The sequence below is a fragment of the Mustela nivalis genome, assembly GCF_964662115.1.
Source record: "Mustela nivalis genome assembly, chromosome: 9".
Taxonomy (NCBI): Eukaryota; Metazoa; Chordata; class Mammalia; order Carnivora; family Mustelidae; genus Mustela; species Mustela nivalis.
Genome location: NC_139028.1, coordinates 110,160,987 through 110,187,596, shown reverse-complemented (window position 1 = coordinate 110,187,596; position 26,610 = coordinate 110,160,987). Strand labels below are relative to the sequence as shown.

Genomic DNA, 26,610 nt, shown 5'->3' with positions numbered 1-26,610 from the left:
GCACGGTATCTGGAAGGAAGGAGGTTATAGAGTCCAGACCATTGTTGGCCCCCTGTGGTCATTTGTGGTCACCGGTGTTAACCTAAGGTAGCCAGTGGGAGGACAGCTGCAGAGGCAGAACCACAGGAGCTGGGATGATTTAGCTGAGAAATAAAAGCACTTCCTAACAAATGTAGATACTCAAAACTGGCTTGGGATGCCTTTTGCCAAGTAGTGAGTTTCTTATCCCTGGAAGTGTTTAAGCAAAAGCTTGACTCACTGGATCTGGGTGCCTAGGGAGGCTTTCTACACCAGGCAGAGAGAGGGGTCGTCCTTCCCGCTGCCTTCCACTGGATGATCCCGGTTTTTCCTCCATCACCTGCTCCCCATTTCCCCGCCTACCTGGCTCTGATTCTGACCTGGGGCAGCTGCAGAAGGGGGCGAAGAGGAGCCTCTGGATTCCCGACTAGCTAGTGGTCCTGGCCAGGGAGCAGGTGGATCCACTGACCGGCACACCCAGGGCTAGTGTGCAGACTGAGTCAGAACTGGCGAGCAGCGAAATGACCCCACGTCCCACCTTCTCGGGACAACACTGGCAACTCCAGCTCCACCGAGACGAGCAATGATCCGGGCGCACAGCCTGCAGCGCCAGCCTTCCTCCGAGTGTCTCTTTCTTCCCCGGGCCTCAGTCTGACGCCCACAGCCCTTCGCAGAAAGCCAACTCCCAAACCCCGGCGGAGGTGTGGGCCGAGGCTAAAACCCCGCCCCCAGGGGTCCCTGATCTTTGCCCTCGCGCTGGGCTCCGCGCCTCCCCAAGAGGCCACCAGCCGGCGGACGGCTCTGCCTTTTGTGTGTTTCGCTCCGAGGTGCCAGAGACCACCCCCCGCCCCCCAGCCCTCCGGCGCGTCCCCCCCGGCCCCTCCTCTCGGAGTCCCCCAGCCCCCCCTGCTCGGCTCCGCGTGCCAGCTCGGGGCTCGCTGGTTCGCTCCCTGCGGCGCCAGGAGGAGGGGCGAGGGCCGGCAGCCCCCTCCCCCGCGCGCGGCGCCGGAGCCCAGCCGAGCCGGGGGGACCCGCCGCCGCCGGTCATGTGGGCCGGACTGCTCCTCCGGGCCGCCTGCGTCGCGCTTCTCCTGCTGGGGGCCCCGGCTCGCAGCTACACCGGGAGGAAGCCGCCCGGGCATTTCGCCGCCGAGAGGTAAGCGCCTCTCGCCCCTCCCCTGTCCCGCCGCAGGGGCGCTCCCCCCGTGGGGCAGAGAGGCTCCGGGGAGCCGCCGGCAGCCGCGGGTCTGAGCGCCCCTCCAGGGCGCTGTCCGCGCGCGCGAGCGCAGCCCAGGGGGTCCGGACAAAGAGACAGCAGCCTGTGCTCTGGGCGGGAGCCAGTCCTGCGCCCCTGGCGGGGGCTGCCCTACCAGGACCGGTGGTGGGGGGGATGGAGAACCAGGCGCTGGGTGAGCCCCTGAGTGTGCCCTGGGGCGCGGACCCCTGGCGAGGGCAGCCCGGGACGTGCCACCGGGTCTCCGGAGCGGCTGGCCGTCGCTGGGGCTGGGGGCTTCCCCCCACGTCCAGGCTGCACGCACGCCGTGGACCTTGGAACCGCCGGGTTCTCCAATGGGTTACGTTTCGATTTCTGCCTGTGTGCGCGCGCGGGCGGGGGTGGCGTGTTTGCCCCTTTGCTCTCTCTCCATTGATGCCACCCTCCCCTCTAGTCTCCTCCCGGCGGAGGTAGGGCCGCCGCGGGCCGAGCGCGCGTGTGTGCGTGATGCTCCGAGCGAGGGAACACGGTGTCAGCGGGCGGCCTGGCCCGCGGCCACCACCTCAGGGGGCGCGCAGGGGGGCGGCCCCGCCAGGCTCGCGGCTCGCACGTGTGTTCTGCCGCCACCGCCAGTTCCTGCCCCGATGGGCCCGGCTCCGCGGCGCTCCGGAGCCTTCCCGCCACCTGTCTCCCCATCACCGCCCGTCCGAAGAGGCTCCTTGGGGCCGAGCTGAGGGGGCGACAACACCGGCCTCCGGGGCATCCTTCCGTCTGCCGCTACGAGGGCACCCCAGTCCCTTTCAGGGCCCCGTCCGAGGAGCAGGAGCTACCGGCTCCTCTTTCCCAGGCTGCTGCCCTGATCGCTCTGGCCAGGGCCGCCAGTGCCAGCTTGGCCAGCACCTCCCACCCCCCAGGGCCCCGCTTCTTTGCTTCTGCTGTGATGACTTCAGAGAAGGACACGTCTCTTTGAGGCTCCGGGCACAGTTTGTGCAGATGTCTCCGCGCTGCCTTGTGCCCGCAGTTCTCCCTCCCAGCTGCTCTCCCTGCGTGCAGTGAGTCTGTCTTTGCCGCCCTGTCACCCCCGTGCCTGCTGCCGCGCCTGGACCTGGGGGGTACCCTGTAGACCACCTGACCGGCAGAACATTCCGAGCAGGGGGAGAGCACAGTCCGGGAGGGTTTTCTTGTCCCTCTCCCGTGGTGCAAGGATTCGCAGTTAAAACCGGGCTGGACTCCATCACTCTGCTCAGCCCATCACAGGATGAGTTCCAGTCACCCTCCCTGACCCCTCTGGGGCGGTGCACCTGCTGCTCCCTCTGCCCAAAGCACCCTCTCCCTGCCTCCACTCTCACACCTTACCCCTACTCCTCTGGCTCGACTCCACCTAGATCCTGGCCTTCCAGGAAACCTCCCCTTCTCTGAACTCCAAAACCTGTCCCTGTATGGCACTGGTCACACTATTTTGTTATCACCCGGGTCTTTGCCCAGCGTCCCTTGAAGGTGGGAAAGTGGCCCGTTCCTGACTGTCCTGCCATACCTCATCCAGTGCTGGGCACACTGTCTCCCTTTTACTGGCACCCCCGGCCCCATTATGAGATTTTACCTGGGGAATGACATTTCTGGCTCCCCTGGGACAGCCCTCTTCCTTCGTCCCTTCTGCTGGCTTCCTTTCTCAACCTTTCCCTCAACAGCTGTTTAGTGAGCACCTTACACATGCCAGGCATTGCTCTGGACACAGGGGAACACAAAAGATGGACCCGGGTCCTCAGAGAATGAGAGGGGAGACAGACAATGAACAAATCAACAAATTGATAAGTAATTTAATGTCCCAGGAAGCAAGTGTTAAGAAGAATAAAGCAAGTTAAGGGTGGATGAGATAGATCTCTTTGAAGGTGCAGGAGCAGAGAGAGACTGGGTAAAGGCATACACTTATGGGTACACTTCTGAGGAAAAACCTTCCTGAATGAGGGAACTGCAAGTGCAAAGGCCCTGTGGCAGCCATGCCTAGGTCCCTTCCTCCATTTCCACCTCTCCCCCTCAGTGCTGAGGCCCCTCTGAAGTTTCCCCCCACCCCCCACTCCCCCAGCCACTCTGCTCTATGTTCATGTGGCAGGTCTCAAGAACTGTTTGTTGACTGACTTACTGACTGGCCAGGAGGCTTTCACTGCATGGCAGACCAATCCCTGGCTCAGAGCAGAAATGTGGAAAATGCTCTTTCCTCTCTCCTAGACGCCGGCTGGGCCCCCACGTCTGCCTCTCAGGCTTCGGGAGTGGCTGCTGCCCTGGCTGGGCCCCCTCCATGGGCAGTGGGCATTGCACCCTGCGTAAGTACCTGTCCCCATGCCCCAGATACCCTCCCCAGCAGGGCGCTCGCTCCCTGGGCTGGCCTAAGTAGGTCCCACTCCCTCACCTGCGTTTCTCCTCTCAGCGCTCTGCTCCTTTGGCTGCGGGAGTGGCATCTGCGTCGCTCCCAATGTCTGCTCCTGCCAAGATGGAGAGCAAGGAGCCACCTGCCCAGGTAACTGGGGGTGGGCCACGGCTATTGGGAAGAATTCTTCTGGTGCTGAGACTATGTGCCCGGCTCAGGGCTTTTGTCTTACTGAGAATATCGTCTTCCAGCAACCACCTTAGGGAGGCCTTCTCATCCCCATTTTACAGATGGGGAAACCGAGGCACAGAAGTTAGTGGCTTGCCCAGAGTTACCTGGCTAGTGAGTGGCCGAGCTGGATTTAAGCTTCGGCCTCTTGGCCTCCAGAGCCACCTTCCCAGCAGTTTATGAGCTGCCAGTACTGAGGCATGCTATGTGCTCACGGAGGGTGGTGCCTGTTCTAGAAGCCCACGGACCTTGTGGAGAGTACGGCTGTGACCTGTCCTGTAACCACGGTGGCTGTCAGGAGGTGGCCCGAGTGTGCCCCGTGGGCTTCTCCATGACGGAGACGGCTGTCGGCATCAGGTGTACGGGTGAGAGACTTGGGGGCCAGGTGGGTGGGAGTTCTGTCTCTTCCGTCCATCTGTCTGTCCTGCCAGGGCAGTCTCCAGAGAGATGCAGGCCAGGCTGAGTGAGACCAAGCTCTGGCTGGGGGTATGGGCAGGGAGGCAGGCAAAACCAAGAAAAGGGTCCCTTCTGCTATGAGCCCCTCTTATGGGCCTACGGGCTAGGGACTGTGGTGACACATGGTGGCTCGGTCCTGGCTGCTGTTGGTCCCTGCTTCTGAACAGGAGGAGGGGAGACAAGTCAGGATAACCATGGTCCCATGTAATGGGGCCATAACTGGCCAAGTGCCCAGAGCGGGGTCCACAGAGGGGCACATAATCAGCACGGGAGGTGAGTTGACCCTGGAAGGTTCCCTTGGGCTCGTGATGTTTGAAAGATGAGGAAAGGCAGCCTCAATAACTACTCGGTAAAAGTGCTGTTTGTTGGTGAGTCTAAAATGTTCTAACAGGCAAAGTCTGTCACCTTCCTCAGAGGCGGCCGCTGGGACCCATTTCTTGCGGGTCTTTCCAGAGAGCTGAAAGGAAGCCACTCCCCTGCCTTTTTTTTTTTTTTTTTTTTTTTTTGGAGTTTTGACTTTGTAAAAATAATATTTCTTTCCTAAATATGAAAGTAAAAAATAACCTATTTTGGAACATTTGGAAAGTGAAAGAAGGGTAGAATCTACAAACAAGCATGTCCCCAAAAAGTCCCTACCCAGAGATATTTGTTACTAAAATGAAGTTGTTTCTTCTGCCCTGTTCCCTGGAGGTGTATGTGTTTGTAAGTGTGTGTACTTGTGTGTGTATGTATGTTAGTCGTGCATATCTGTGTGCCCTGTAAATGGGGCTCATGCCTTATACAGACTTTTCATTCTTTTTCTCACTTTTTATTTTTCTTTTTAAATTTTTATTCATTTATTTTTTGAAGATTATTTATTTATTTATTTAACAGAGATAGAGAGAGATCACAAGTAGGCAGAGAGGCAGGCAGAGAGGGGGGGGGGGAAGCAGGCTCCCAGCTGAGCAGAGAGCCCGATGCAGGGCCCGATCCCAGGACCCCAGGATCATGACCCGAGCCAAAGGCAGAGGCTTTAACCCACTGAGCCACCCAGGTACCCCATTTTTATTTTTTTAAAATATTTTATTTATTCATTTGACAGAGAGAGACACAGTGAGAGAGGAAACACAAGCAGGGGGAGGGAGAGGGAGAAGCAGTCTTCCTGCCGAGCAGGGAGCCTGATATGGGGCTCGATCCCAGGACCCTGGGATCATGACGTGAGCCCAAGGCAGACACTTAACGGCTGAACCATCCAGCTGCCCCTTTTTCTCACTTTTTATTGGGGTTGGGGAATAGTCCTCACAACAGAGGTTTTAGGGGCCGCGTCTGTGACTGCTGTGGCTCACCGTCCCTCACGGCCGTCGTCGGCAGCTTCACTACTACCGGCTGTGCCGCAGTAAAGAGGCTTCTCTTTATTGTTCCCAGAAGGAGAGCCACTGGGTCAAGGGTCTTGCTGAGGATTTTGGTGCTTGGGACTCATTGCAACATCCTCTTGAGGAAGGCTGAAGCAATTTCCCCCCCAGCACCCCTGCCGAATGTTTCCTGGGGAGCTCTTTCTGCACACACTTCTTGTTGCTGAAGCAAACGGAACTTGGAAAAGCCGTTGTTCTAATGTCAAAGCTAGGCCCCGGGCAGGGGGGATCTGGCCACCGCCACCAGGGGTCCCAGCGGGATGGGGTTAGTCAGGGTGGGCTTCCTAGAGGCGCTGGGTGTGGTCCCGAGGGGCCAGCTCTGGGGAGAGCAGGTAGGGAGAAAGGAGGTGTCCAGCAGGCTTAGGGCCAAGGGTTGGGAGACCCGAAGGCAGACTGCAGTGGGCGGCACAGATCTTGTAGGTCCTTGAGAGGTTATCATGGTTCTTAGAGAAGGGAGGACACAAAGCCAGGGTGGGGAGTTCTGTCCCCTAGTGCCCCTCACCCCATAGGCCTGAACTTCCGAAAAGGACTGCTTGGATCCAGTCACCCCACCCTGGGCAGCAGCTTCAGGACCTTCTGGGCTCTCTGCAGCCCTGCCTCCACCCATTGGTCTGGCCTCCCGCTGCTCCTGCAGGAACCTGAGCTCCTGCTAGTGCCAGCGCAACTGCGGGCTCTCTCTGCTCATGGCCCCCCTCCTCCTGATGCCTCCTGGTCCTCTGCCCACCTGTCCTCCAGGCGTTCCCCGGTGGGGCGTGTATCACCCGGGCGGGTGCCAACCTCGTGGGCTTGTGGCTCTTGATGTTCTCAGGCCCTAACCAGCTGGAGAGTCTGTGCCACGTCTCGGCCACATTTGTGTCCTCAGTGGCCTCCCTCTGGATCTGCTGCATACAGGTGGTGCTCAATAAGGATTTAGTGGAACTGAATCAGCCTTCCTGCTCACTCTGCTCTGCCCTCTGAGCGTTGCCCTGCAGTGGGGCCGTTGGAAATGACTCTGTCTCAGCCATCCTCTGGTCTGAGCGGGTCACAGAGAAGGATCCTGGCCCTCAGCCTCTGCTCTCTGGTGGTTCCCTCTTGGCTGATGACTTTCCTGGGGGTGGCTGGACTTTCTTCCTTGGGGAGGAAGAAAGGGGGTGGTGGTGCTTTCCACCTGCTGAGTAGGTAGGCTGTCTGAGGGGAAAGCATCTTCATGGGGTCCATTTTTCCCTCACACCCGACCACCATGCAGAGTGGTCCATGCAAGGATGTCTTCTCTCTTCCCAGACATCGATGAATGCCTAAGTGCCTCTTGCGAGGGCCAGTGCGTGAACACGGAAGGCGGGTTTGTGTGTGAGTGCGGGCCGGGCATGCAGCTGGCTGCCGACCGCCACAGCTGCCAAGGTGAGCGGCCTGGGGACAGGTAATGACGATGCTGTTGCCCCTGTGGTGGGGCTCTGAGTCAAAGGTGTGGTGGCCCTGCCCAGCCCAGCCAGCATGGGCGCTCCACACCTTACCACATTTCCTGGTCCCCCAAGGGAGATCCTGTTAGTCATTCTTGCTTTAGTGATGGGGAAACTGAGGCTCACCCAAGGCCATCCCGGCAGGAAGCGCTGGACTCGGCTTGAATCCTGGCATGTCCAGCTCTGAGCTGGCTCTGCAGGGTAGAGGCACAGGGCTGGAGAGGCCGAGGGGAGGGCCGGGGGCAGGACCGAGGAGGCCCCCGAGGTGAGGGAGGGCCGTGGGAGAGGCACGCCTGCTGCAGTCCTTCACCCACCGCCCTCATTAGCTCCCTCGCCCCAGTGGTGTCCCAGCTGCCCCATCTGGTGGGGAGGGGCAGGAGGAGGTAAGGGTGGGGCAGGATGAGGGAGAGCTTCTAACATAATCATCCCTTCTTTGAAGATGCTCCTTACTTGTGGAAGGAAGCCTTTTCTCTTAAACCAGGCAGATAAAACAAAGGTCCCCCCTGAAAGTGTGGTATTATTTTCTATCATTTGCAATAGTCATAAACTGTAAAACAAGTTTTAAAAGTTGCTACTTCTAGACCCTCTTCACCACTCCTGGGCCCTGCTCTCCCTCGGGAATAACCCTGATGTCTTAGTCTGCTCGGGCTGCTGGAACAAAACCCTACGGACTGGGCCATTTACACAACAGAATTTATTCTGTTTATTCTCTGGGAAGCCCGAGGTCAAGGAGCCAGCCTGTTCGCTTTTGGGTGAGGGACCTTCCTGGCTTGCAGACGGTCTCCGTGCTGTGTTCTCACGGGGACAGAGAGCTGATAAGCACTTGAAGGAGCCCCTTCAAGACCTCAGCTAAACCCAATCACTGCTCAAAGACCCCACCTCCAAATCCCATTACACCAGGGGTTAGAACTTGAACATGTGCTTCTGGGGGAACACAGCTCCCCTTAGCACCTGGCTATTGCTCTGATGCATGCCCTCCCCGCCTGTCCCCACAACATGTACACATACCCACACACACCCACACACCCAGACACACTCACAGAGGTAGGCTGAGTGGCAAACAGGTGCAGAGCTGGATTTTGGCCTCATGCTAAACACCTTATGTGCATTTTCTCCTTTCTTTCTCAGACTGATGCTGTGAGGCTAGTACTGTTTATTTCCATTTTCCTGATAGAAACACTGAGGCTTAAAGAAATTGAGTAATTTGCCCAAGACCATGTTAGACCTGGGATTTGCGCCTCTGGTTGGCTGTTTTCTCAGCGATCTGTCTGGAAGATCTCTCCAGATCAGTGTGAATGGGCCCGCGTTGCTCTTTTTAAGTGCTGCCTGGGGCTCTGCCTTGTGACTCTCCCACAGTGGACTAACTCTTCTCTTATTGATGGACACATACATTATTTCCAGTGTTTCACAATTTCAAACAGTGGCATGGGGAAGCTTTGACAGAGGAGGCGCTATAGAAACTGAGTTTTGAGGTATGCGTAGGAGTTTCCCCCCAGACAAGATGGACAGGGATCCCAGGCAAACAAAAGAACGTGGGCAAAGAGGGAGGCCCACAAGAACATGGTGCATTTGGAAGGTGCCAGAACAAAGGTGAGGGACAGGGAAGGAGGTGGGCAAGGCCACCCACGGCTTGTGGGCTGTGATGTGGCATCGGTGCCCATCGGAGCAGAGAGTGGCCCGGGTGTTCGGTCAGAATATCCTGGACGCTTTGTAGCAGAAGGCTTGGGAGGAGCACAGGGAGACGCACCAGGCTGTCGCTCTTCTCAAACCAGAGACAAAGGTGGCCCAGGCTGGGGTAGGACAGTGAGGATGGAGAGAAGAGGGCTGGCCCAGGGAGGATTTTGTTGATAGGCTGAATGTGGGTAGTGAGAAAGAGGGTGAGGAGGGTCTCCCAGGGCCCTGAATGGGGGAGGAGATGGCAAGAAGAGAGGAAGGGGGGAGCACCCCCAGTTCTGACACTCCATGGGGTAATGAGCGGCAGCCTTGCCCTGGTCCCTTGCAGACACTGACGAATGCCTCGGGACCCCCTGTCAGCAGAGATGCAAAAACAGCATAGGCAGCTACAGGTGTTCCTGCAGACCTGGCTTCCATCTCCATGGCAACCGGCACTCCTGTGTAGGTAAGGTGGGGGGGCCTGTTGTCTTCATACTTAGGCTGCCCATCAGGAGGTTGGGCAGAGCGAGCCCAGGGACTGGGAAAGGCCAGGGGTCCGGACCTCCTGGCCGCCTGGAGCCTGGAAGCCCTTGAGCCTTGGGTCAGCCAGAGCCTGCCCTTCCCTGGGTTTGGCGTGGCTCCTCATGGAAGACCCTGTCTTGGACTTTTCCTGGCCACGTGCCACTTTCATCCTGTTACGTTTCTCTTCCACCCCTCTCCCAGATACATCCCAAGGATTCCTCTCTGCTCACCCATTTTCTTGGCTGCCTTTGCTCCCCTTGGTAAATAAAGCATGTTATGTCTTGGTTCCTCTGGTGTAGAAGGAGACCCCTGTTTTCTTAGCCCATTAGCAGAAATTTCCAGAAAGGGATTGATTGGCATGTTTGGCTTAAGCTTGGCTCATGGGTTGAAGGTGGGGGCCCTTGGGCCTGAAAACAGACCTTGTTCTGGCGGACTTTGGTGTTTGTCCCGAAGACTACCTTGAGCTGGGCAGTGATGTTTGAGACTCTTTTTCAGGGGGCCACACCATCTCCTACCACACTTGGGAGGCTGGAAGTTTTGAAGATGAGATTCCCGGGGGAACCATCCCCACCAGCCAGTATCCCCACCAGCCAGGGCATAACCATTGCTGCCTAGGGGGGCAGGGGGTGGGGGTAGGGTGAAAATGAGTCATCAGTGGGTCCATTAAATGCCAAGGAGATGTATGAACTTTCCAAGGGGACTAGCAGCAGATTTCAGCCCCACTCCTAGACGTCTGAGTCACGTCCCAGATCCTGAGGCAGGGATAGAGCCCATAAGAACATGGCAAGGAGACTGCCCCTGCCTTCTGGGCTCAGGGATGCAGGAACAAGGGGTCGTCGCCCCAAGAAGGCAGCTGTTGGCAGCGAGGCTCTCCTACAGATGTAAACGAGTGTCGGAGGCCGCTGGAGAGGCGAGTCTGTCACCACTCCTGCCATAACACCGTGGGCAGCTTCCTGTGCACGTGCCGACCTGGCTTCAGGCTCCGAGCTGACCGCGTGTCCTGTGAAGGTGAGCTACCAGCCCCGCAGTCCCGGACCCAGGCCCCGCCCCCATGCCAGGCCCCGCCCCCGTCATACCAGGCCCCGCCCCACCCCTGGCCCCGCCCCCATCCTCAGGGCTTCGGCCCTTCTTCCTTTTCCACCCATTCATTTCCAGTTCATCTTGTTATTTCCAACTCCTCACGTGCTTTCTCATCCATTCGTCCTCCCTTGCCATCTTACTGTTTCCCTAACCCTTTTGTTTTCTTGCAAATGGTAACGGGGAAAGACAAATGCTAGAGGAGCCCGCGACAGGAGTCCCCGGAACCTGAGCTCCCAGGACACTTTGGACAAGGTGGCGTCAGCTCACGCTGCCATGCTTCAGCAGTGTGCCTATAAACACGCGTATAAGGTCATCTGAATACGGAGCACACTCATTTCTAGTGCACCGCGAGCTTTCCCCAGGCTGTGCCTCCAACCGGAGCCTCAGCATCCCCTCCGGGGAAGCCACATCTGGGAGGGGGAGCCGAGAACCAGTCCCAACTTGTCACTTGGGCCTGCTCCTGTGGTGCTTTTCCATCCACCTGTGTGATCGTCACCGCAGCCCCTGTGGTCTTGGGTTGAACTGGTGGTGTTAGATCACCAGTTATGCTGATGAAGAAACTGGATATCCCGAGATATCCAGTGACTGTTGGTGGAGGAGCTGCCTTCAAGCCTCATACCACCCCCCCCCAATCCATCCGCCTCCTGCTTCCCGCTGCCTCCCTCAGGAGACCCTTTGCTTGCGTTTCAGCCTTCCCGAAAGCCGTGCTCGCCCCATCGGCCATCCTGCAGCCTCTGCAGCCGCCACCCAAGATGCTCCTGCTGCTCCCAGAGGCCGGCCGGCCTGCTCTCTCCCCCGGACATAGTCCTCCTTCCGGGGCCCCGGGGCCCCCAGCTGGGGTCAGGACCACCAGTCTGCCTTCTCCCACCCCTGTACTACCCACATCCTTGCCGTCTGTCCCAACTCGGCTGGTGGCTACCCCCATGCCTCGTGCCTCCCTCTTGGGGACCCTTGGACCTCCCTCACAACCACAGGAGGGGTCCCCGTCCTTGCCCAGGGGCCCAGCAGCCACACAGGTGGCGCCAAGGTCCTCTGCCTGCTGGCACCTGGGAGCCACGTATGACTCAGGGAGCCGCTGGACAGAGCCTGGGTGTTCCCAGTGCTGGTGCCAGGTAGGTGGGAGGGATCCTGGGGGCTGCCTGGGTCTGGTGTCCGGGGCCTTGGGATGGCTGGAACTCCTGCTTCTGCTTCCAGAATGGGGAGGTGACCTGTGAAAAGGTGACATGTGAAGCTGCTTGTTCCCACCCGGTTCCCTCCAAAGATGGGGGATGCTGCCCGTCGTGTACAGGTGGGAGCTGGTCTGGGGAAGGCTGTGAGTTCCCCACATGGTCCTACTCCTTCCCTTCCCCAGCCCGTCTGCAGCTGAAAGGCTGTTCTCCAACTTCGGGGTACATTAGAATCACTAGAAGGGTAATTCCTGGGTCTCATCCCCCCGAGCTTCTTATTCATCAGGCGTGGGTCGGGTCTGGGAATCTGCGTTTCTAACAAGATCCCGGCTGATGCTGGTGTTGCTGGTCCAGGAGCCACACTTTGAGAACCACGGGTCTATGCTGTGGTATCCCTCGGGGGGGAACTTTTCATCTTCTGGGGATCCTTTCTGAGCTTCATCCTTTCTTACATTCAGTGAGTTCCCCCAACTCTACCCAGCGGCCCCCTCCCCTGCCCCAACTCCCCTCCTGTAGCCAGAGGAGTAATCTTTTGCAAGTTCTGTCCACTTTCCAGTTTACTTCCATAATCTGCTTACAGTTTTTCATTCACTTCCCCTTGCTGTTAGGATACAGACCCTAAATCTTCACAGGTCCGTCCACAGAGCTTCTCACAACTCACTCTGCATGCGGATCCCCGGGGTCTTCTGAAAACCCAGCTTCTCATTCCGTAGATCTGGGGAGGGGCCTGAACTCTGGCCATAAGATGCTGGGGCTGCGGCCTGGGGATCAGCAGTAAAGACATCTTCTGAAGGGTTAGAATGAGAAACAGACTTAGTGGCTTCTTTTTTTTTTTTTATTTAAAAAAAATTTTTTTTTTTTTAAAGATTTTATTTATTTATTTGACAGAGACAGAGATCACAAGCAGGCAGAGAGGCAGGCAGAGAGAGAAGGGGAAGCAGGCTCCCTGCTGAGCAGAGAGCCCGATGCGGGGCTCGATCCCATGACACTGAGATCATGACCCCAGCTGAAGGCAGTGGCTTAATCCACTGAGCCACCCAGGCGCCCCCAGACTTAGTGGCTTCTTAATGATAATCGTGACCTTTTGCCATGTTCCTACTGTATACTGAGCTCTGAATGTGAACGGCTGGGCACCTTCCATGTGAGGCTGTGGGTCCATCCAAAGCCCCGGCAGGGCACGTGGTGGTATTCCCATTTTACAGTAAAGACAACCGAATCCATGAAGGTTAAGTGACATATCCAAGGTCACTCAGGTTAACTGAATGGACAGACCAGGTTTTTGAACCCGGGGCTGCCTGGCTGCCTTTCCTGCCGTATGGGAATAAAATGCCATGTTCTCAGTACAGTTCGGGGTTTATAGACCTAGATGGAGCCCTCCTGGGCCATCTTCTGTGGGTGTCTTCTGCTTACTTCTCCAGGGGTCCTAGGACCACACAGTCCTGGGTACCTAGATCTGCCGCTCCTCGGGCATCCTGGCCGGTGAGAGAAGGTTCCAGGGACATTACGCCTGGAAAAGTAATGAGACCTCAAGCTTCCTCTGCTTTGAAGAGGTCTGATGCCTCCACTCCTGTTTGTCTTTCAAAAAGGCTGTTTTCACAGTGGCGTCATCCGAGCCGAAGGGGACGTGTTTTCCCCTCCCGACGAGAACTGCACTGTCTGTGTCTGCCTGGTGAGCATCCCAGGAGCCCCAAAGCCTTGTGGCTGTTTTCCTAACCTTTGGGGGTTTTAGAGGAAGAGGGAAAGCTCCGATGTTGAAGGTGAGCTTGTCAAACGGAGGAAGAGTTCCCTCCCAGGTTGTGGATCTTGGTCGGAACCTGTCAAATTTAAAGGCGTGGGGGTCTGTGGAGTCCAGGAGCTTTCTGCTGAGCAGCGAAGAGCCAGCAGGCAAACAGGGTCCATCTGTCGAGGAAGGGGAGGGGATGGAACTCCCTTGGAAACTTCCCACCAGGGAGGCTGTTTTTCTCTCCAGGCAAAATATTTGCCAGCCCAATAAAGGCATCCACAGTTGGGAAGCGAAGCTTGAGTCTGGCGTCTTAGACCCCTCGGCCATCCTGACAGCCTAGGTATCCACACTTGGGAGGGAGGAAGCTTATTACCAGTTTGTTAAGAGTATTATTTTGCTGTAGGCCAATTCGCTTCTCAAGGAATAGTTATTAAGCACCTACTGTGTTCCGGACATGGCCAGGTGCTGTCCCATCGATTCCATTAGGAGCCCTCCGGGCCTACCAGGCTTGGGGCTTGGGCCTTTTCTTCTGTTGCCTTAGCTGTGGCTGCTGGTGGCTTGTCCGGGTCAGCTCTCCCGTCCCTGTTCTACCGATGACAAGACCAAGGCATGAGCTGGGATTTGAGCCGAGGTCTGTGTCCACAGCCTGGGCTCTGCCCACCAGCCCTCACCACCACCCTCTGACCTTCACTGCTCAGCTGGCGAGGGCAGTGGCCCCGTGGAAGGCTGGGGAGGAGGAGTGGGGGGCAGGGCACGGAGACAGCCAGCGCCCCCCCTTTACCGAGCTTGCCCCCTGTGCCACGCACACACAGTGGCCAAGCCCCTCTGTGGATCATGTCATGACACCAGTCCTCAGCAATCCCTGATGGAGGCACCATTTCTGGCTCGTCTTGCAGATAGGGAAACTGAGGCTCATGGAGCTGATGGACGTTGGTTAGCGTCCATCCTTAAGTGTCCATCCTTAAGTGTCCAAAGTTACACGACTCGTTAGCGGGGGAGCAAACACAGCTTCTTAGCTCTGGCTGACTCCAGAGGCAGGTTTTCGTTTTTTTTTGGTTTTGTTTTATTTTGCCTTCACTTCAAATTTTGAAATTTAGTTTTAAAGTTAATTCTTTGAATAGCCAAGATTTTACCTGGTTCAAAACTGGGATGCACAGGAAGGTGTTTCTGGGGGCGTAACCTCCGCTGGCCGCTTCCCGGCATCCTTGCAAAGCTCCTGTTGCCGTGGGAGGATGTCCTCGGCGTGCGGCGGTAAACGCCAGGACCTGGGTCCCTGCACACTGTCCTTGCTGTCACCATGGTGGCATTCAGAGGTCTTGGATGATTTCCTGTAAGGGGTTTTGGTGTTGGACAGGGGACCCAAGGGGTTGCGTGAAATACGGGACAAACCGAGGGGCTGTAGGGCCTGGTTCTCCTCCAGCCCTCTGCCCCCCACCTAGCACCATCTCTCCCCCACTCAGGCCGGAAATGTGTCCTGCATCTCCCCCGAGTGTCCTCCCGGCCCCTGTCAGAGCCCCCTGAAGTCAGATTGCTGTACTTGTGTTCCAGGTCAGTGAATCTTTGGGCTGGGGGTGGGGTTAGCTTTTTGTGTGTTTTGGGGGGAAGGATGAGTGGAGCAGAGGGCGGAGATTGGTTTTTGCTTTGGAAACTCAAATCAAGTGCAGCATTTTAAAGTATCAGTTTAACTGAGCACCTACTACGTGTGCTGTAGTTTGGACGCTAGATCGGGCTTCCTGCTCAGGCGGCCCCTGCCCCTGGAGGTGCCTTCAAGACCGCCAGGAAGGGGTGTGAGGCCACCCTTGGCATGGCTTTGTCTTGAGACTGGGAAGGCGTCGCCCCTTCCCCACTAATGAGTTGGTCCTTTGTTAAAAATGTGGTTCTCTTTTCCTGGGATGACCTCATCATCCTCACGAATGTTCCCTGACAGCTCTGTGCTGTTGCTTGCCAGCACTTGATCTCATTGCATCCGTGTGGCTCAGCCTTGAGGGAGTACTATTCATAACCCTATTTCATAGATGACAAAACCGAGGCTCACCAAGGTCATCACTGCCCAGAGACCTACAACCAGTTAATAGAAGAAGAGAACTTGAAGTTGAGCCTACCTGATTGCAAAGCTGGTGTTAATTAAAAAAATATTTTTCTTATATTTTAAATATTATTTTTAGCTAAGACATTTTTGAGTAGGTAATATACTGCCTATGAAGTAGTAACCGCCAACAGCTCTTATCACCCCCATTCTACAGATGGGAAGACTGAGGCTTAGTGAAATTAAGGATGTTGCTCCACATCCCTCCCTAGTGAGTTGTGTAGCTGGGATTTGAATCCAGGGCAGACAGACGAAGTGGGGTGGGCCTGGGCCGGCTTGCGGGCTGTTTTATCAGTGCGGGGGTGTCTGGGTGGCTCAGTCCTTAAGTGTCTGCCTTCGACTCGGGTTATGATCCCAGTGTCCTGGGATGGAGCCCCGCATCAGGATCCCTGCTCAGTGGGAAGCCTGCTTTCTCTCTCCCACTCCCCCTGCTCATGTTCCTGTTCTTGCTGTCTTTCACTGTCAAATAAATAAATCAATCTTAAAAAAAAAAAAAAAAAGAAGAAGAAGAAGCTTTCGGTGATTCCTCCTGGTCTCCAGGGGATGGCTTCGGTCTCAGACCTTGTCTTAGGTATCTGGGGCAGTCTCTTTTCCTTTCCTTTCCTTTTCTTTTCTTTCTTTCTTTTTTTAAAAGATTTTCTTCATTTATTTGACAGAAAGAGCAAAAGCAGGGGGGAACAGCAGGCAGAGGGAGGGGGAGAAACAGGCTCCCCAAGGAGCAGGGAGCCTGAAGCGGGGACTCGATCCCAGGACCCTGGGATCATGACCTGAGCTAAAGACAGACTAACTGACTGAGCCACCCAGGCGCCCCTGGGACAGTCTCTTTTCATGTCTGCTTTTCTGTAACTCTGTAGTGATTCTGGGAGTCCCCTCCCTTTTTGTTTAAGCGTCTTAGTCTACATGTGGGTCTTAGTTTCATTCCTGCGTCAGTTTCCAAGCAGCCGTGTAGTTTCGGTGAGGGGGGTGCTTGGGAGGGAGTGGCTGGCTCCTTGAATGGGGCACACGCTGTGGACATGGTGGGAGGATGTTAGCTTCCCCAGGGCCCCCCGACCCACCGTTCTGCTTTCTCTTTAGCTGCCCCAGCCCAAAGACCTTGAGCTGCCTCTCCCTTTCTCCCCCGCAGTGAGATGCTATTTCCACGGCCGGTGGTACGCAGACGGGGCTGTGTTCAGTGGGGGTGGTGACGAGTGTACCACCTGTGTCTGCCAGGTAGGTGGGTGCAGGAGACGGCCGGTGCAGGGCTTCCCGAGCATGCCTCAACCCGGAGAATAGGAGCTGTCGTGCGGCACAAGGGACACTGAGGAAGCAGAGACATTACGGGGACCTGCGTTCACCAAGGCCTTCCCACCGTCCCCTTGCTGTTCTCCCTTTAGCGGAGCTATTTATAGAGCACCTACTGTGTGTCTGGGACCATGTTGAGTGCTGGGGGCACAGCTAAACACAGGACAGCCCCAGGCCCTTCTTCGGGGGGGCCCACAGCCTAGGTGGGCCACGGGCAGGTGGTGGCGAGGGTTCCTGACCAGAGGGGCAGGTTTCTTGGAGGGAGGGGAGCTAAGCCGAGATCTGCAGGGTGAGGGACTTACCAGAAGAGGAGCCAAGGCAGGGGTGCCTGGCAGGGGGCAAGAGCACACGCCTGTTGTCAGGGCTTGAAGATGTCCCTTCTGGCAGTGTAGGATGTGGGCAACGAGTCAGGCAGGAGAAGAGACTGCAGACGGGGTGTGTGTGTGTGTGTGTGTGTGTGTGTGCTTGAGTTGGGGTCTGAGAAGCAGGGCCCGGGGCAGGATTCTTGTGTAAGGGATTTTCCAAAGATTTGCAGGAGGAGCCAGCCAGGGAAGCGGGACCGGGGGCAGGGGAGGGTGGGGTGGGGAAGGAGCCAGGTGACCGTGGGGTCTCAGGCTGATCCCACGGGGAGCTCTGGAGTGAGTTGCATGACCAAGAAGGGTGTGGCCAGAGGCCAGGGAGCTGCACTTGTCTGTACTCTCTCTGCTTCCAGGGAGGGGAGTGGGGGTGGGGTGAAGGAACCATCCAGGTACCTGGAGGGCCTGTCCCCTGTCAGCCAAGGGCAGTACTTGGGGGAAGGAGTCTTGGGGAGGAGGGGGCCCCATAGTCTCTGCCTCAGACTCAGTCGTGAGGGGCTTTGCCAGCCTGGAGGAAGGGCTCTGGGCTCAGCAGAGCTGCTGATGGGTTCTAGGTGTGGAGCTGTGCGATCCCATTGGTGCACGAGAACTTTCTCTGGCTGCAGAGTGAGGGCAGACTGGAGTGAGAGCTGAAGTGAGGGCATGAGGGGCTGGGGTGCAGCCGGGGCCAGCAGGGACCCCCATCCCAGCAGCCGGGACATCCCGGGACGCGGTCCCAGCCTTCCCCGCCAACCTCCTGCGTCCCACCCCCACTCCTACTCCTTCTGCTCCACGAAGATTCTTTGTCACTTTTAGGAGGGTGACAGCAGCCTTCTAGGCCCCTCTTTAGCTTTCGGACGGCCCAGGGCTGGGGAGCTGCCCTCACAGCCTGTGCCCTTGGTTCTCTTCCAGAATGGGGAAGTGGAATGTTCCTTCACACCATGTCCAGAACTGGACTGCCCCCGAGAGGAGTGGTGGCTGGGCCCTGGACAGTGCTGTTTTACCTGCCGGGAACCCACGCCCATGACAGGTGCAACCCCCCGGCTCCACTTGCAGGTGTTCTGCCCGACACGGGGCCCGGATGCCCTCCAAGAGGCAGGCTGCGTGGCCCCTGAGGAGATCGTGTGTGTGCGCGTGTGCGTGTGCATGTGTTTCGGGAAGCGTGTCTATGTGTGAGTGTGCCCATGAGTGTGGGAGTGCCATCTGCGTGTGTTTGCCTCGGAGTGTGTGTGTTTGTGTGAGCGGGCCCGTGTGCGAGTGTGTGCATTTATGGGTTCGGAAGTCGGCATCTGTTTGCGTGAGCCTGTCTGTGTGGAACAGGCACGTGTTTGGAGGGAGCACCCCGACCCCGGTGCCCAGCTGGGCCGGCAGCTGCAGGCGGCCCCTGGGCCCAGCAGGGGGCGGAATGGACACTCTGGGGGACTGTCTGTGCGGCATGAGTAAGCCCAGCGTCTGTCCTTGGGTGGGGGGCGCCCTGTAGGTTGGGCAGGCATTAGGGACCCTCCTCAGCACTTGTGCCCAACCGCGCTTTCTCCTTCGTTGTCCCCCGGCCAGGCTGCTCTCTCGATGACAACGGGGTTGAGTTTCCGATTGGACAGATCTGGTCTCCGGGTGACCCCTGTGAGTTATGCATCTGCCAGGTGAATGGCAACCTGCACGCCCTCAGCTGCTCCCCCAACCCCCGGCTGTCCCTGCCTCGCCCCGAGCAGAACCCCTTGGCCCTGACCGGGTCCTCCCTGCCGCTCCCGAAGCTGTCCCCCTCCTATGCCGGCACTTCCCATTTGTACAGAATGGGATGTGAGCCGCTGGTCCGGGAGCAGGACTTCCTTGGGGACGGATAACCGAAGGAGTGCGATGGCCCGAGGCTCCATGGTTCGGGTCTTCCCTGTGAAACTGCGGGGTTTCCTTCACGGACCTAAAGCTGTGACCTCAGCTCGGCCGAAGCGGGTCAGGAGACGGGTCTTAGAGTGGATGGGCCCAGAGGCAAACAGCTGCTTACCAAGGAACAGCCTGGTTTCCACTTGCTGTTTAAGCACTCGCTGACTTTCCTTTCTGCGTTAGAAGAGCTTTTAGTCCCTCAGAGCTTAGAGCTTTATCTCTCAAAACCAGGGTCATGCCCCCGGGGGGTGTCTGCGGGACGCACAAACTCTCTGGGCTGCTCAGACCTCTGCACTCAGAATCTGCATTTTAATCCTCTGGGTGACTGGTCTGGCCATTGGCATGTGAGAGGCACAGGCTTCACCGGTCTCCGATGCACGGTTTGTGAAAAACTTGGAAACATTTCATCAGAATTACAGTTGGGGGGAGGGCACATCCGCTCCCTCTCCCCTTTATGACTGACCCAGGGCCCTCATAGTCTGAGAAAGCAACACAAAGGCTTCATCAACATTCAGAGTCTTAGAGACAAAAAAAAAAAAAAAAAGGAAACCATATGTGGTGCTTTTGTCTTCTGAAATAGACATTTCCGGTGGAATAGTTTTCTATAAAAATAGGATTTTATTGTACTCCATAGGTTTGGGGTGAGCGAGGGTTCCAGGGAAAAGCTGAGAGAAGAATTTGGATGGGCCGGTGTTGAGCTTTGGCTGCCACTAGAGAGGGACAGGAAGCCACGGAGACCAGAGCCCCGCTCTGACCTGCTCTCTCCATGCATAAGGAGGCTCTCGTGGAAGGCTCACACCCCCTTTCCCCAGTAGCCGGTCCTCTTTGTGGGGGACCTGCCACCCCCAGTGGCATCATGGTACCCTTTGGGCCAAGCCTCGGCTAGTGTGCAACACGGCCCTTTCTTGGGAGTGGGGGTGCTGGGAGGCCGAGGTTACAGATGGGGTCTGGGTGAAGTTCTTCCTCCTTCAGGCAGACGGTTCGGTGAGCTGTAAGAGGACGGACTGTGTGGACTCTTGCCCTCACCCGATTCGGATCCCAGGACAGTGCTGCCCGGACTGTTCTGCAGGTAATTTCCTGCTGGCGGAGTTGGGGGGGTGGGTTGCAGCACAGCATCTCCTGCGCCCCTCGGCGGGGATGCCTGACACTGCCCCCTGCTCCACACACTGGGCTCACCGTGCACCAGGCTCCTCCATGCAAAGCGTGGGCCCCACAGGCTTCATTCCCATAGCCCCCCGGGGCATGTCCCAGGGGGCAAGCCCACCGTACAGATGAGGAAGCCGGGCTCCAGAGACCTAAATCTGTCTGCCCAAGACCAGCCCTATCTGGGTGCTGGAAGCAGATACAGACATTCTCCGAGCTTCCAGCCTGGGTAGCCTGAGCTGAAGGCAGACACTGAATCGACTGAGCCACCCAGGTGCCCCTGCTTTATTTTTTTATACCAATGTTCCCCTTTTCCATGATTTCAAAAGTAACATTTTATTGAAGTACATGCCGCAAAAATAAAAACAACTAAAAAGGGCCCTTAGCACTTTTAGCCTCATGGTTTTGTTTTTCTGATCTCTTTCAATGACGTATCTCTGTCTCTGTAGACCACAGGTTTGTAACATGTACCCGTATCTAACAAATAACATACTGATGTTCTAGAACATTCCCCTGATGTCCTATCACCTGCTTTCATTCTTCCCAGGATGTGATAAATGTCCTCAAGGTGGCAGCATTCAGATCAGACCTCAGCGGGCTTGGGGAAGCTGGGGGGAGCGGTGTGGGGGAATGTTCTGGAAGGTGGGGACTGGGTGAGTGGGTTGCTGGGGGGAGGAACAGAGAGGATGGCTGTAGTGCCTGGGCCAGTCCCTCTGGCCTGATCCTGCCCAAGAAATGCTCCCTTCCTTGGAGGTGGAGACACTCTGACCCCTCTGCTAAACCCAGTGCAAAGAAAACAAAAACAAAAACACCCAATCCAGACCTGTGTTTTGTCCCTTCCCTTAAACCCCGGGGATGACTGCCTGGGGAGGCAGTTGGCCTGACCTTTGTTACTCAGAAGACTCTCAGACCTTCGCCCTTGGCAGGAGCCTGGTCACCAACCTCCTACCCAGAGGGCACTCACCCCTGCGTTCTCTCCGACAGGCTGTACCTACACAGGCAGAATCTTCTACAACAACCAGACCTTCCCGTCCGTGCTGGACCCGTGTCTGAGCTGCATCTGCCTGGTACGGCCCACCCGGCCCTGACCCCCGTCTATGGAACCTCCCCACAGGCTCACACCAGTTCCAGAACCTTGGACGCCCATCCAGAGCCCCACACGGGGAAGGTCATTCTAGGTCACGGTGAAAGTTGACTCCCTCTAGCCCTACCCAGCGTCACTCTTTACCCAGGGCCAGAGAAATCTTTTTAAGCTTGCCCCATAAAAGTCCTCTGCTAAGGGGCATCTTGGGAGCCCCTTATAGTGTAATGTGGGAGTGTTCCCTGAGGGCTCGGGGGAGGGGCCCAAGCCCAGGGCTGAGACACCATCTTTAATAGATTCCCATTATGGTGCTCTTGCCGTGGGCCGATCTGGCTCTCGGCTGTTTCCCTGCATGAGCTCAGTTAATCTTGGGGAGAATCCTATGAGGTAGGAGCCACCATGTCCTCCATCTGTGGGTCAGAAAAATGAGGCACAGAGAGACAAAGTCCTCCTTCCCTCAAGATCCTATGGCCAGTCCTGCTAGTTGGCCGAAGTGCCAGGAGTCGAATCCTGCTGTTCTGAGTCTCTGCTCTGGGAGGCGCACTTGGCCTCTAAGCCAGACTGACTCTCAGTCTGAAAAAGCCCGTGGGACTGTTTGTGTGATTCCGATTGGGAAAATGGCTGGGAGTGGGGCGGGGGACAGGCCTTGCTGCTTGTGCTGCAGGAAATGTTTGATGCAGGGGGAGCCCCTTTGCTGGCAGTGGGTGAGGACGCAGCGTGGAAAGGGACAAGGTCCACAGGATCAGAGGACCTCAGGGCGAACATCTCGGCCTCTGAGTGGCCCTGTTCATTCATGGGCTTTGTGGAGCTCCAGGCTTCTAGGTCCTTCTCTCTCCTTGGCTTTTGGTGCTCACCCTTCCTGGGTAATTCGTGGGTTTGTTCAGCTGGGGCCTGGTGACAGATGAGCTGCCTTGTGGGACTTGCCCTCTGTCAGGAAGACAGACTCTGAGTGAATGAACCTGTCCCCGCACCATGGGGGCTCCGAAGGGTGCTTGGTGGCTCCGTGGCCCTCCTCCCAGAGGGTCCTGGCGGTGGCCCAGAACAAAGGGCCTCGTGTGTTTTCTGTGTCGCGCAGCTGGGGTCTGTGGCCTGCTCCCCCGTGGACTGCCCCATCACCTGCACCTACCCTTTCCACCCCGACGGGGAGTGCTGCCCCGTGTGCAGAGGTGAGTGGGGGAGTCACCGCCCCACGCCCGAGGCGCCTGGGAGGCCTCGGCTCTCACGGCCCTCCTCTGCCCCTGCAGATTGCAACTACGAGGGAAGGAAGGTGGTGAATGGCCAGGTGTTCACCTTGGACGATGAGCCCTGTACCCAGTGCACATGCCAGGTGAGCTGGGCCTGGGGACTGCTGCTTGCCTTTTGTCCCTTTGCAAAACACTGAGTCCCCTTAGCGCACAGAAGCCCATCTTTCTCTCGCTTCCCAACTTTAAATAACAGCCAGAATACCTTTGGATTCGATGATACCCTCCCTCTTTGTGGGTTCTTTAAAGCCTCCGTTCCAAGATATTTCTGTGGGTGGAAGAGGGCACTCTTCTGTGGGCACTGTTCTGGGAGGGGTGATGATCTGGGCTTCCTCATGTGTGTCCTTGTGCTTCCCCAGCTGGGAGAGGTGAGCTGTGAGAGGGTCCCCTGCCCACCGGCCTGCTCCGACCCCTCTGGGCCCCCCGGAGACTGCTGTTCCTCCTGCCCAGGTAAGCGGACCTCTGGGTCCTGAAGCTTCTCTACTGTCTTCCTGCACTTTGCTCTTCTTCCCAGAAACCTAGAACTTGTAAAGGGCTGGATGTGCAAAACCAAGGCTCAGAGAGGGAATGTATTTTGCCCAAGGTCACAGAGCCAGCATGTGGTGAGGACACATGGTTGGGCCCTGTGGTTAGCAGGTGGAGTACTGGGTGGGTGGGACATTGGGAGCCCTGTGGGGCCTCCTGGGGTAGGACAGCATGTCACCAGAGAGGCGTCCTCACCTGATGGGGTCCTCGAGAAACAGAAAACTCATCATGATGTAGCTGGTTCCCCTTATTCCCACAAGCTCTGCACTGTGTGTCTTGAATTGAATTTTTCTGATTTAACATGTCCATAGAGTACCTTAAATGTGGCTATTTTATGCTTTTTTATTCTTTTTAAAGATTTTATTTATTTATCACAGAAATCACAAGCAGGCAGAGAGGCAGGCGGGGGTTGGGGGAGAGGCAGGCTCCCTGCCGAGCAGAGAGCCCAAGGCTCGGCTCGATCCCAGGACCCTGGGATCATGACCTGAGCCGAAGGCAGAGGCCTTAACCCACTGAGCCACCCAGGTGCCCCTTTATGCTTCTTTTTAAAAAAAGATTTTATTTATTTATTTGAGAGAGAGAGCACAAGCCGGGGGTGGTAGAGGGAGAAGCAGACTCCCTGCTGAGCCGGGAGCTTGATGTGGGACTCGATCCCAGGACCTTGGGATCATAACCTGAGCTGAAAGCAGACGCTTAACCATCTGAGCTACCCAGGAACACCCTGCTTTATGTTTTTTAAATTTCCAGAAAGACAGTGAATTTTTCTACTGTTTTGTGGCCTGGATTTCCTCTTGGATAAAATACCTGTTTAACTCCTTTGGCCGTTTGAAGAGGATCCTCTCTATTTAGGGTCACTTTTGGGGTCCGTGGCTGGAGAAGCGCAGCCCTCAGGACTGGTGGGGGCTGGAAGCCTCCTGAGCCCCTCCCGCCCTGTTGTTGAGAACCCTTGATTTGTAGATTTTGTTTCCTGAAACTGCCACACGCTTCTCAGCAAGCTGATGGTTATTCCCCCTGCTGTCCGGAGGCTAAGCATTCGCGAAGAAGCCAGGCTGCGTCCAGAGCATGTGACCTGTGTTCTCTCCTTTATTTGCTCCCAGGAATGTGGCTGCTGTGGTTTTATCTCCGTTTTACAGATGGGCAAACGGAGGCCCAGAGAAGTTAGGTTTCTGTGTTAAGACTGCTCTCTAGTTGGTGGCACTGGGCTCAAGCCCAGGTCTCCCTGATTCCTTCCCCAGTGCTCTGCTGCCTCCGGATGGGGAAACAGAGGCACAGGGAGGGGAGGTGCAGCGCTGGGCCCCTTCTCCTGGAACACACTGCTTCGGCTGTGTTTGCCTCGCACCTCTTCTTAACAAGAGCTCTGTATACGGAGAAACCACTTTTTGTGGCGGTAGAATGTGAATGGTTTCCTTTCGGTAATTAACAAAAGCCACAGTTTTCGTGAGCTATAAATCACGTACTGTTCCATTCACACACTCCGTGTACAAGCCAGGGCCTTCAGGCATGTTCAGAGTTGGGGACCGTCCTCCAGGTGATTTTTAAAACATAATCATTCCTGGTTTTCTAGGCTTGACCGCATCTGTCTCCTCCTGATGGTTCCTTTCTCCAACACTCCTCCTTCTTATGCTTCTTCCCCACCGGGTTCTCTTTGCCCATCCTCTTCCTTTGCTATTTCTCCTCCCGCATATCAAGCCATTATGATGTTCCCGGCTCCAGGCTGAGATTTAAAAAAAATTTTTTTCAACAGACTTGATTTTTTTTAGAGCAGCTTAAGGCTCCCCGCACAAGTGAGCAAAGGTGGGAGAGCCTCTCCTACTCTCAGCAGCTTGCACGCAATGGAACGTTTATTATGATCAGTGAGCCTCCTGCCCTGACACATGGTAGTCAGCCGAAGTCCCGGTTAACTGCGGGATGTGGGCTGGGATTTCCCACGCACCGTTCACTGAGTCCTTAGAGTGGCCCTGTAAGTCATTAGGATGCCCATTCTATAGATGGGAACACGGAAGCCCAGTGGAGTTATGTGCCTCCTACAAGGTCACACAGCCAACGCCTGGTAGAGTGAGTTGGGCGGATTGCCTCCCTCTGCTCCTGGTTCCTTCTTGGTCTCGCCCTGGAGGCAGGGGCCACTGGTCCTCAGCAGCCATGACAGGTCTCTGTCCCGGCTGTGGCTGTCTGGAGGAACCCCAGGGCATCTTGTTTCCTCCACCTCTCCCTAGATGCCCCAGAGAGGAAGTCCGCGGAGGTTGGCAAAGCAGCTCGGAGTCCCCGTGGAGATGCCGAGGCCCCGGTGAACTGTAGCTCCTGTCCAGGCCCCCCGGTGGTGTTGCCTCAGAAGCCAGTGCCCCATGTCCTCCAGCTCCTCCTCAGAACAAACCTGTCTAACGTGCAGACTTTACCCACGAGCCCCTCAGGAGCCCGGGCCTCGCCCTCAACCCCTTTGGGGCCTGAGGGTACATTCCCAGGGGAGCCCGTGGCCTCCCGGCCCTCACCAGGGCCTTCCATCCCTCCAGGAGCCTCCACTCTACCTCCAGCCTCTCCCGGGGCTCCTGGGCCTCCTCCTGTGACTCTAGAACCGTCGGCCTCCACCTCTGGGGTCCAGACAGGGGCCAGAAGATCTTCTTCACCGGCCGTTCTCCTGACTGAAGCTTCAGCCCATTCCACGGTGGCCCCCAGCCCCTCAGAGAACCCGGCCACCCTCCTCAGGCCTCGCAGACCCTCTTCCATTGCCTCCAGACTCTCTGCGGCCCTCACAGCCACAGCCAGCTCCAGCCCCCAGTGGCCCGCTGCAGGGACCTCCCGGGAGGACGAGTCCACCGGGTAAGCAGGCCTCTAGGTCGGGGCCCTGCGTGGGAGGTGCTGGACAGAGAAAAGGGCCAGTGGCCGTGGGTGCTGGCAGGGAGGCCCTGGGGCGAATGAGGCCACTGACCCCGGATGCTCACTTCTGACCTCCGGCTCCTGGAGGAATGGAAAGTCCCCAGGACCCCATGTAACCTCATCCCCAAGAAGCATTTGGAACGTCCCGTGAGAACAGCAATCGGTACTCTCCATGGTCCGTATCCTCCTTGGACAGCACTGCCGGCCTGTCTTTTGAGGACGGTCAGGGCTACTGAGCTCCCCGCTTTGGAAGAGAGGAGTCAGCAAAGACTCCTGAATTCCCCTGGGACTGGGCCACCAGCTGTCCCGTGTCCCTCCCTGAGGTTTCCTGATTAAAGCCTGTCTCAGTCCCCCACATGGCCCTGCTCACTCACTTCTCGCCTTTGGAAAGGTGTGGAAACGTCGCTCCAAGCCCACGGGTGCTAAACCAGCATCCCACCTCAACCCTCCAGCTCGGGAGAAAAACCAGCACCCAACTGGGGTGGCGTGGGTGGTGTCTTGTGGAAGCACCTGCTGCCTTTGACGATGGGGGGCTCCTCCAGTGAAAAGGGAAAGGATGGAGGAGGAAGCTCTGCGGTTTGGGTTCCCTGAAGGGGAGCCTCTCGGAGATGGACTGGGAGTGCGCGGTTCCCCAGGGTACCCTCAGCAGGGGCACCGGCGGGCAGGCAGGAGGCGGGGAGGGCAGCAGTGAGGGAGAAGTCCTAAGCCTCAGCCAGCCCTCTCTGAGGCTAGGGTGGCCCTTCAGAGTTGTCCCAAGTTGGCACCAGGAGCCAGGGCTCTGTGCCCCCGGGTTGACGAGTAATTCGAACTGGGCTGCTCCAGGCAAGGGGCGTGACCTTGGCAGGGCTCCCTTTAGCCCAGGCCGTTCCTAAGAGGGCTGATGGCTGAGAGGTCTTAGCCAACAGCCTTCCCAGCAGC

The 26,610-nt window shown here is 57.0% G+C and overlaps 1 protein-coding gene across 5 annotated transcripts; it reads left to right on the top strand.

The window, feature by feature from the left end:
- The first annotated feature begins 212 nt into the window (after window positions 1–212).
- VWCE (von Willebrand factor C and EGF domains) lies at window positions 213–26,047 on the top strand. Of its 5 annotated transcripts, XM_082748016.1 has the most exons (21): window positions 213–1,174; window positions 3,458–3,552; window positions 3,657–3,746; window positions 4,061–4,189; window positions 6,932–7,048; window positions 9,110–9,226; window positions 10,162–10,290; window positions 11,053–11,474; window positions 11,557–11,650; window positions 13,115–13,197; window positions 14,712–14,799; window positions 16,461–16,546; window positions 17,866–17,983; window positions 18,508–18,573; window positions 19,063–19,211; window positions 19,804–19,900; window positions 20,959–21,041; window positions 22,131–22,221; window positions 22,300–22,382; window positions 22,656–22,746; window positions 25,035–26,047. In XM_082748016.1, the coding sequence occupies exons 1-21, from the start codon at window positions 1,065–1,067 to the stop codon at window positions 25,637–25,639; spliced, it is 2,943 nt and encodes a 980-aa protein (XP_082604142.1). In that variant the 5' UTR covers window positions 213–1,064; the 3' UTR covers window positions 25,640–26,047. The 5 variants fall into 5 exon arrangements, with proteins under 5 accessions (XP_082604142.1, XP_082604144.1, XP_082604143.1 ...); XM_082748018.1 differs by lacking the exon at window positions 19,063–19,211 and having other exon boundaries at window positions 218–1,174; window positions 19,808–19,900; XM_082748017.1 differs by lacking the exon at window positions 19,063–19,211 and having other exon boundaries at window positions 219–1,174; window positions 18,508–18,593.
- Window positions 26,048–26,610: the final 563 nt, after the last annotated feature.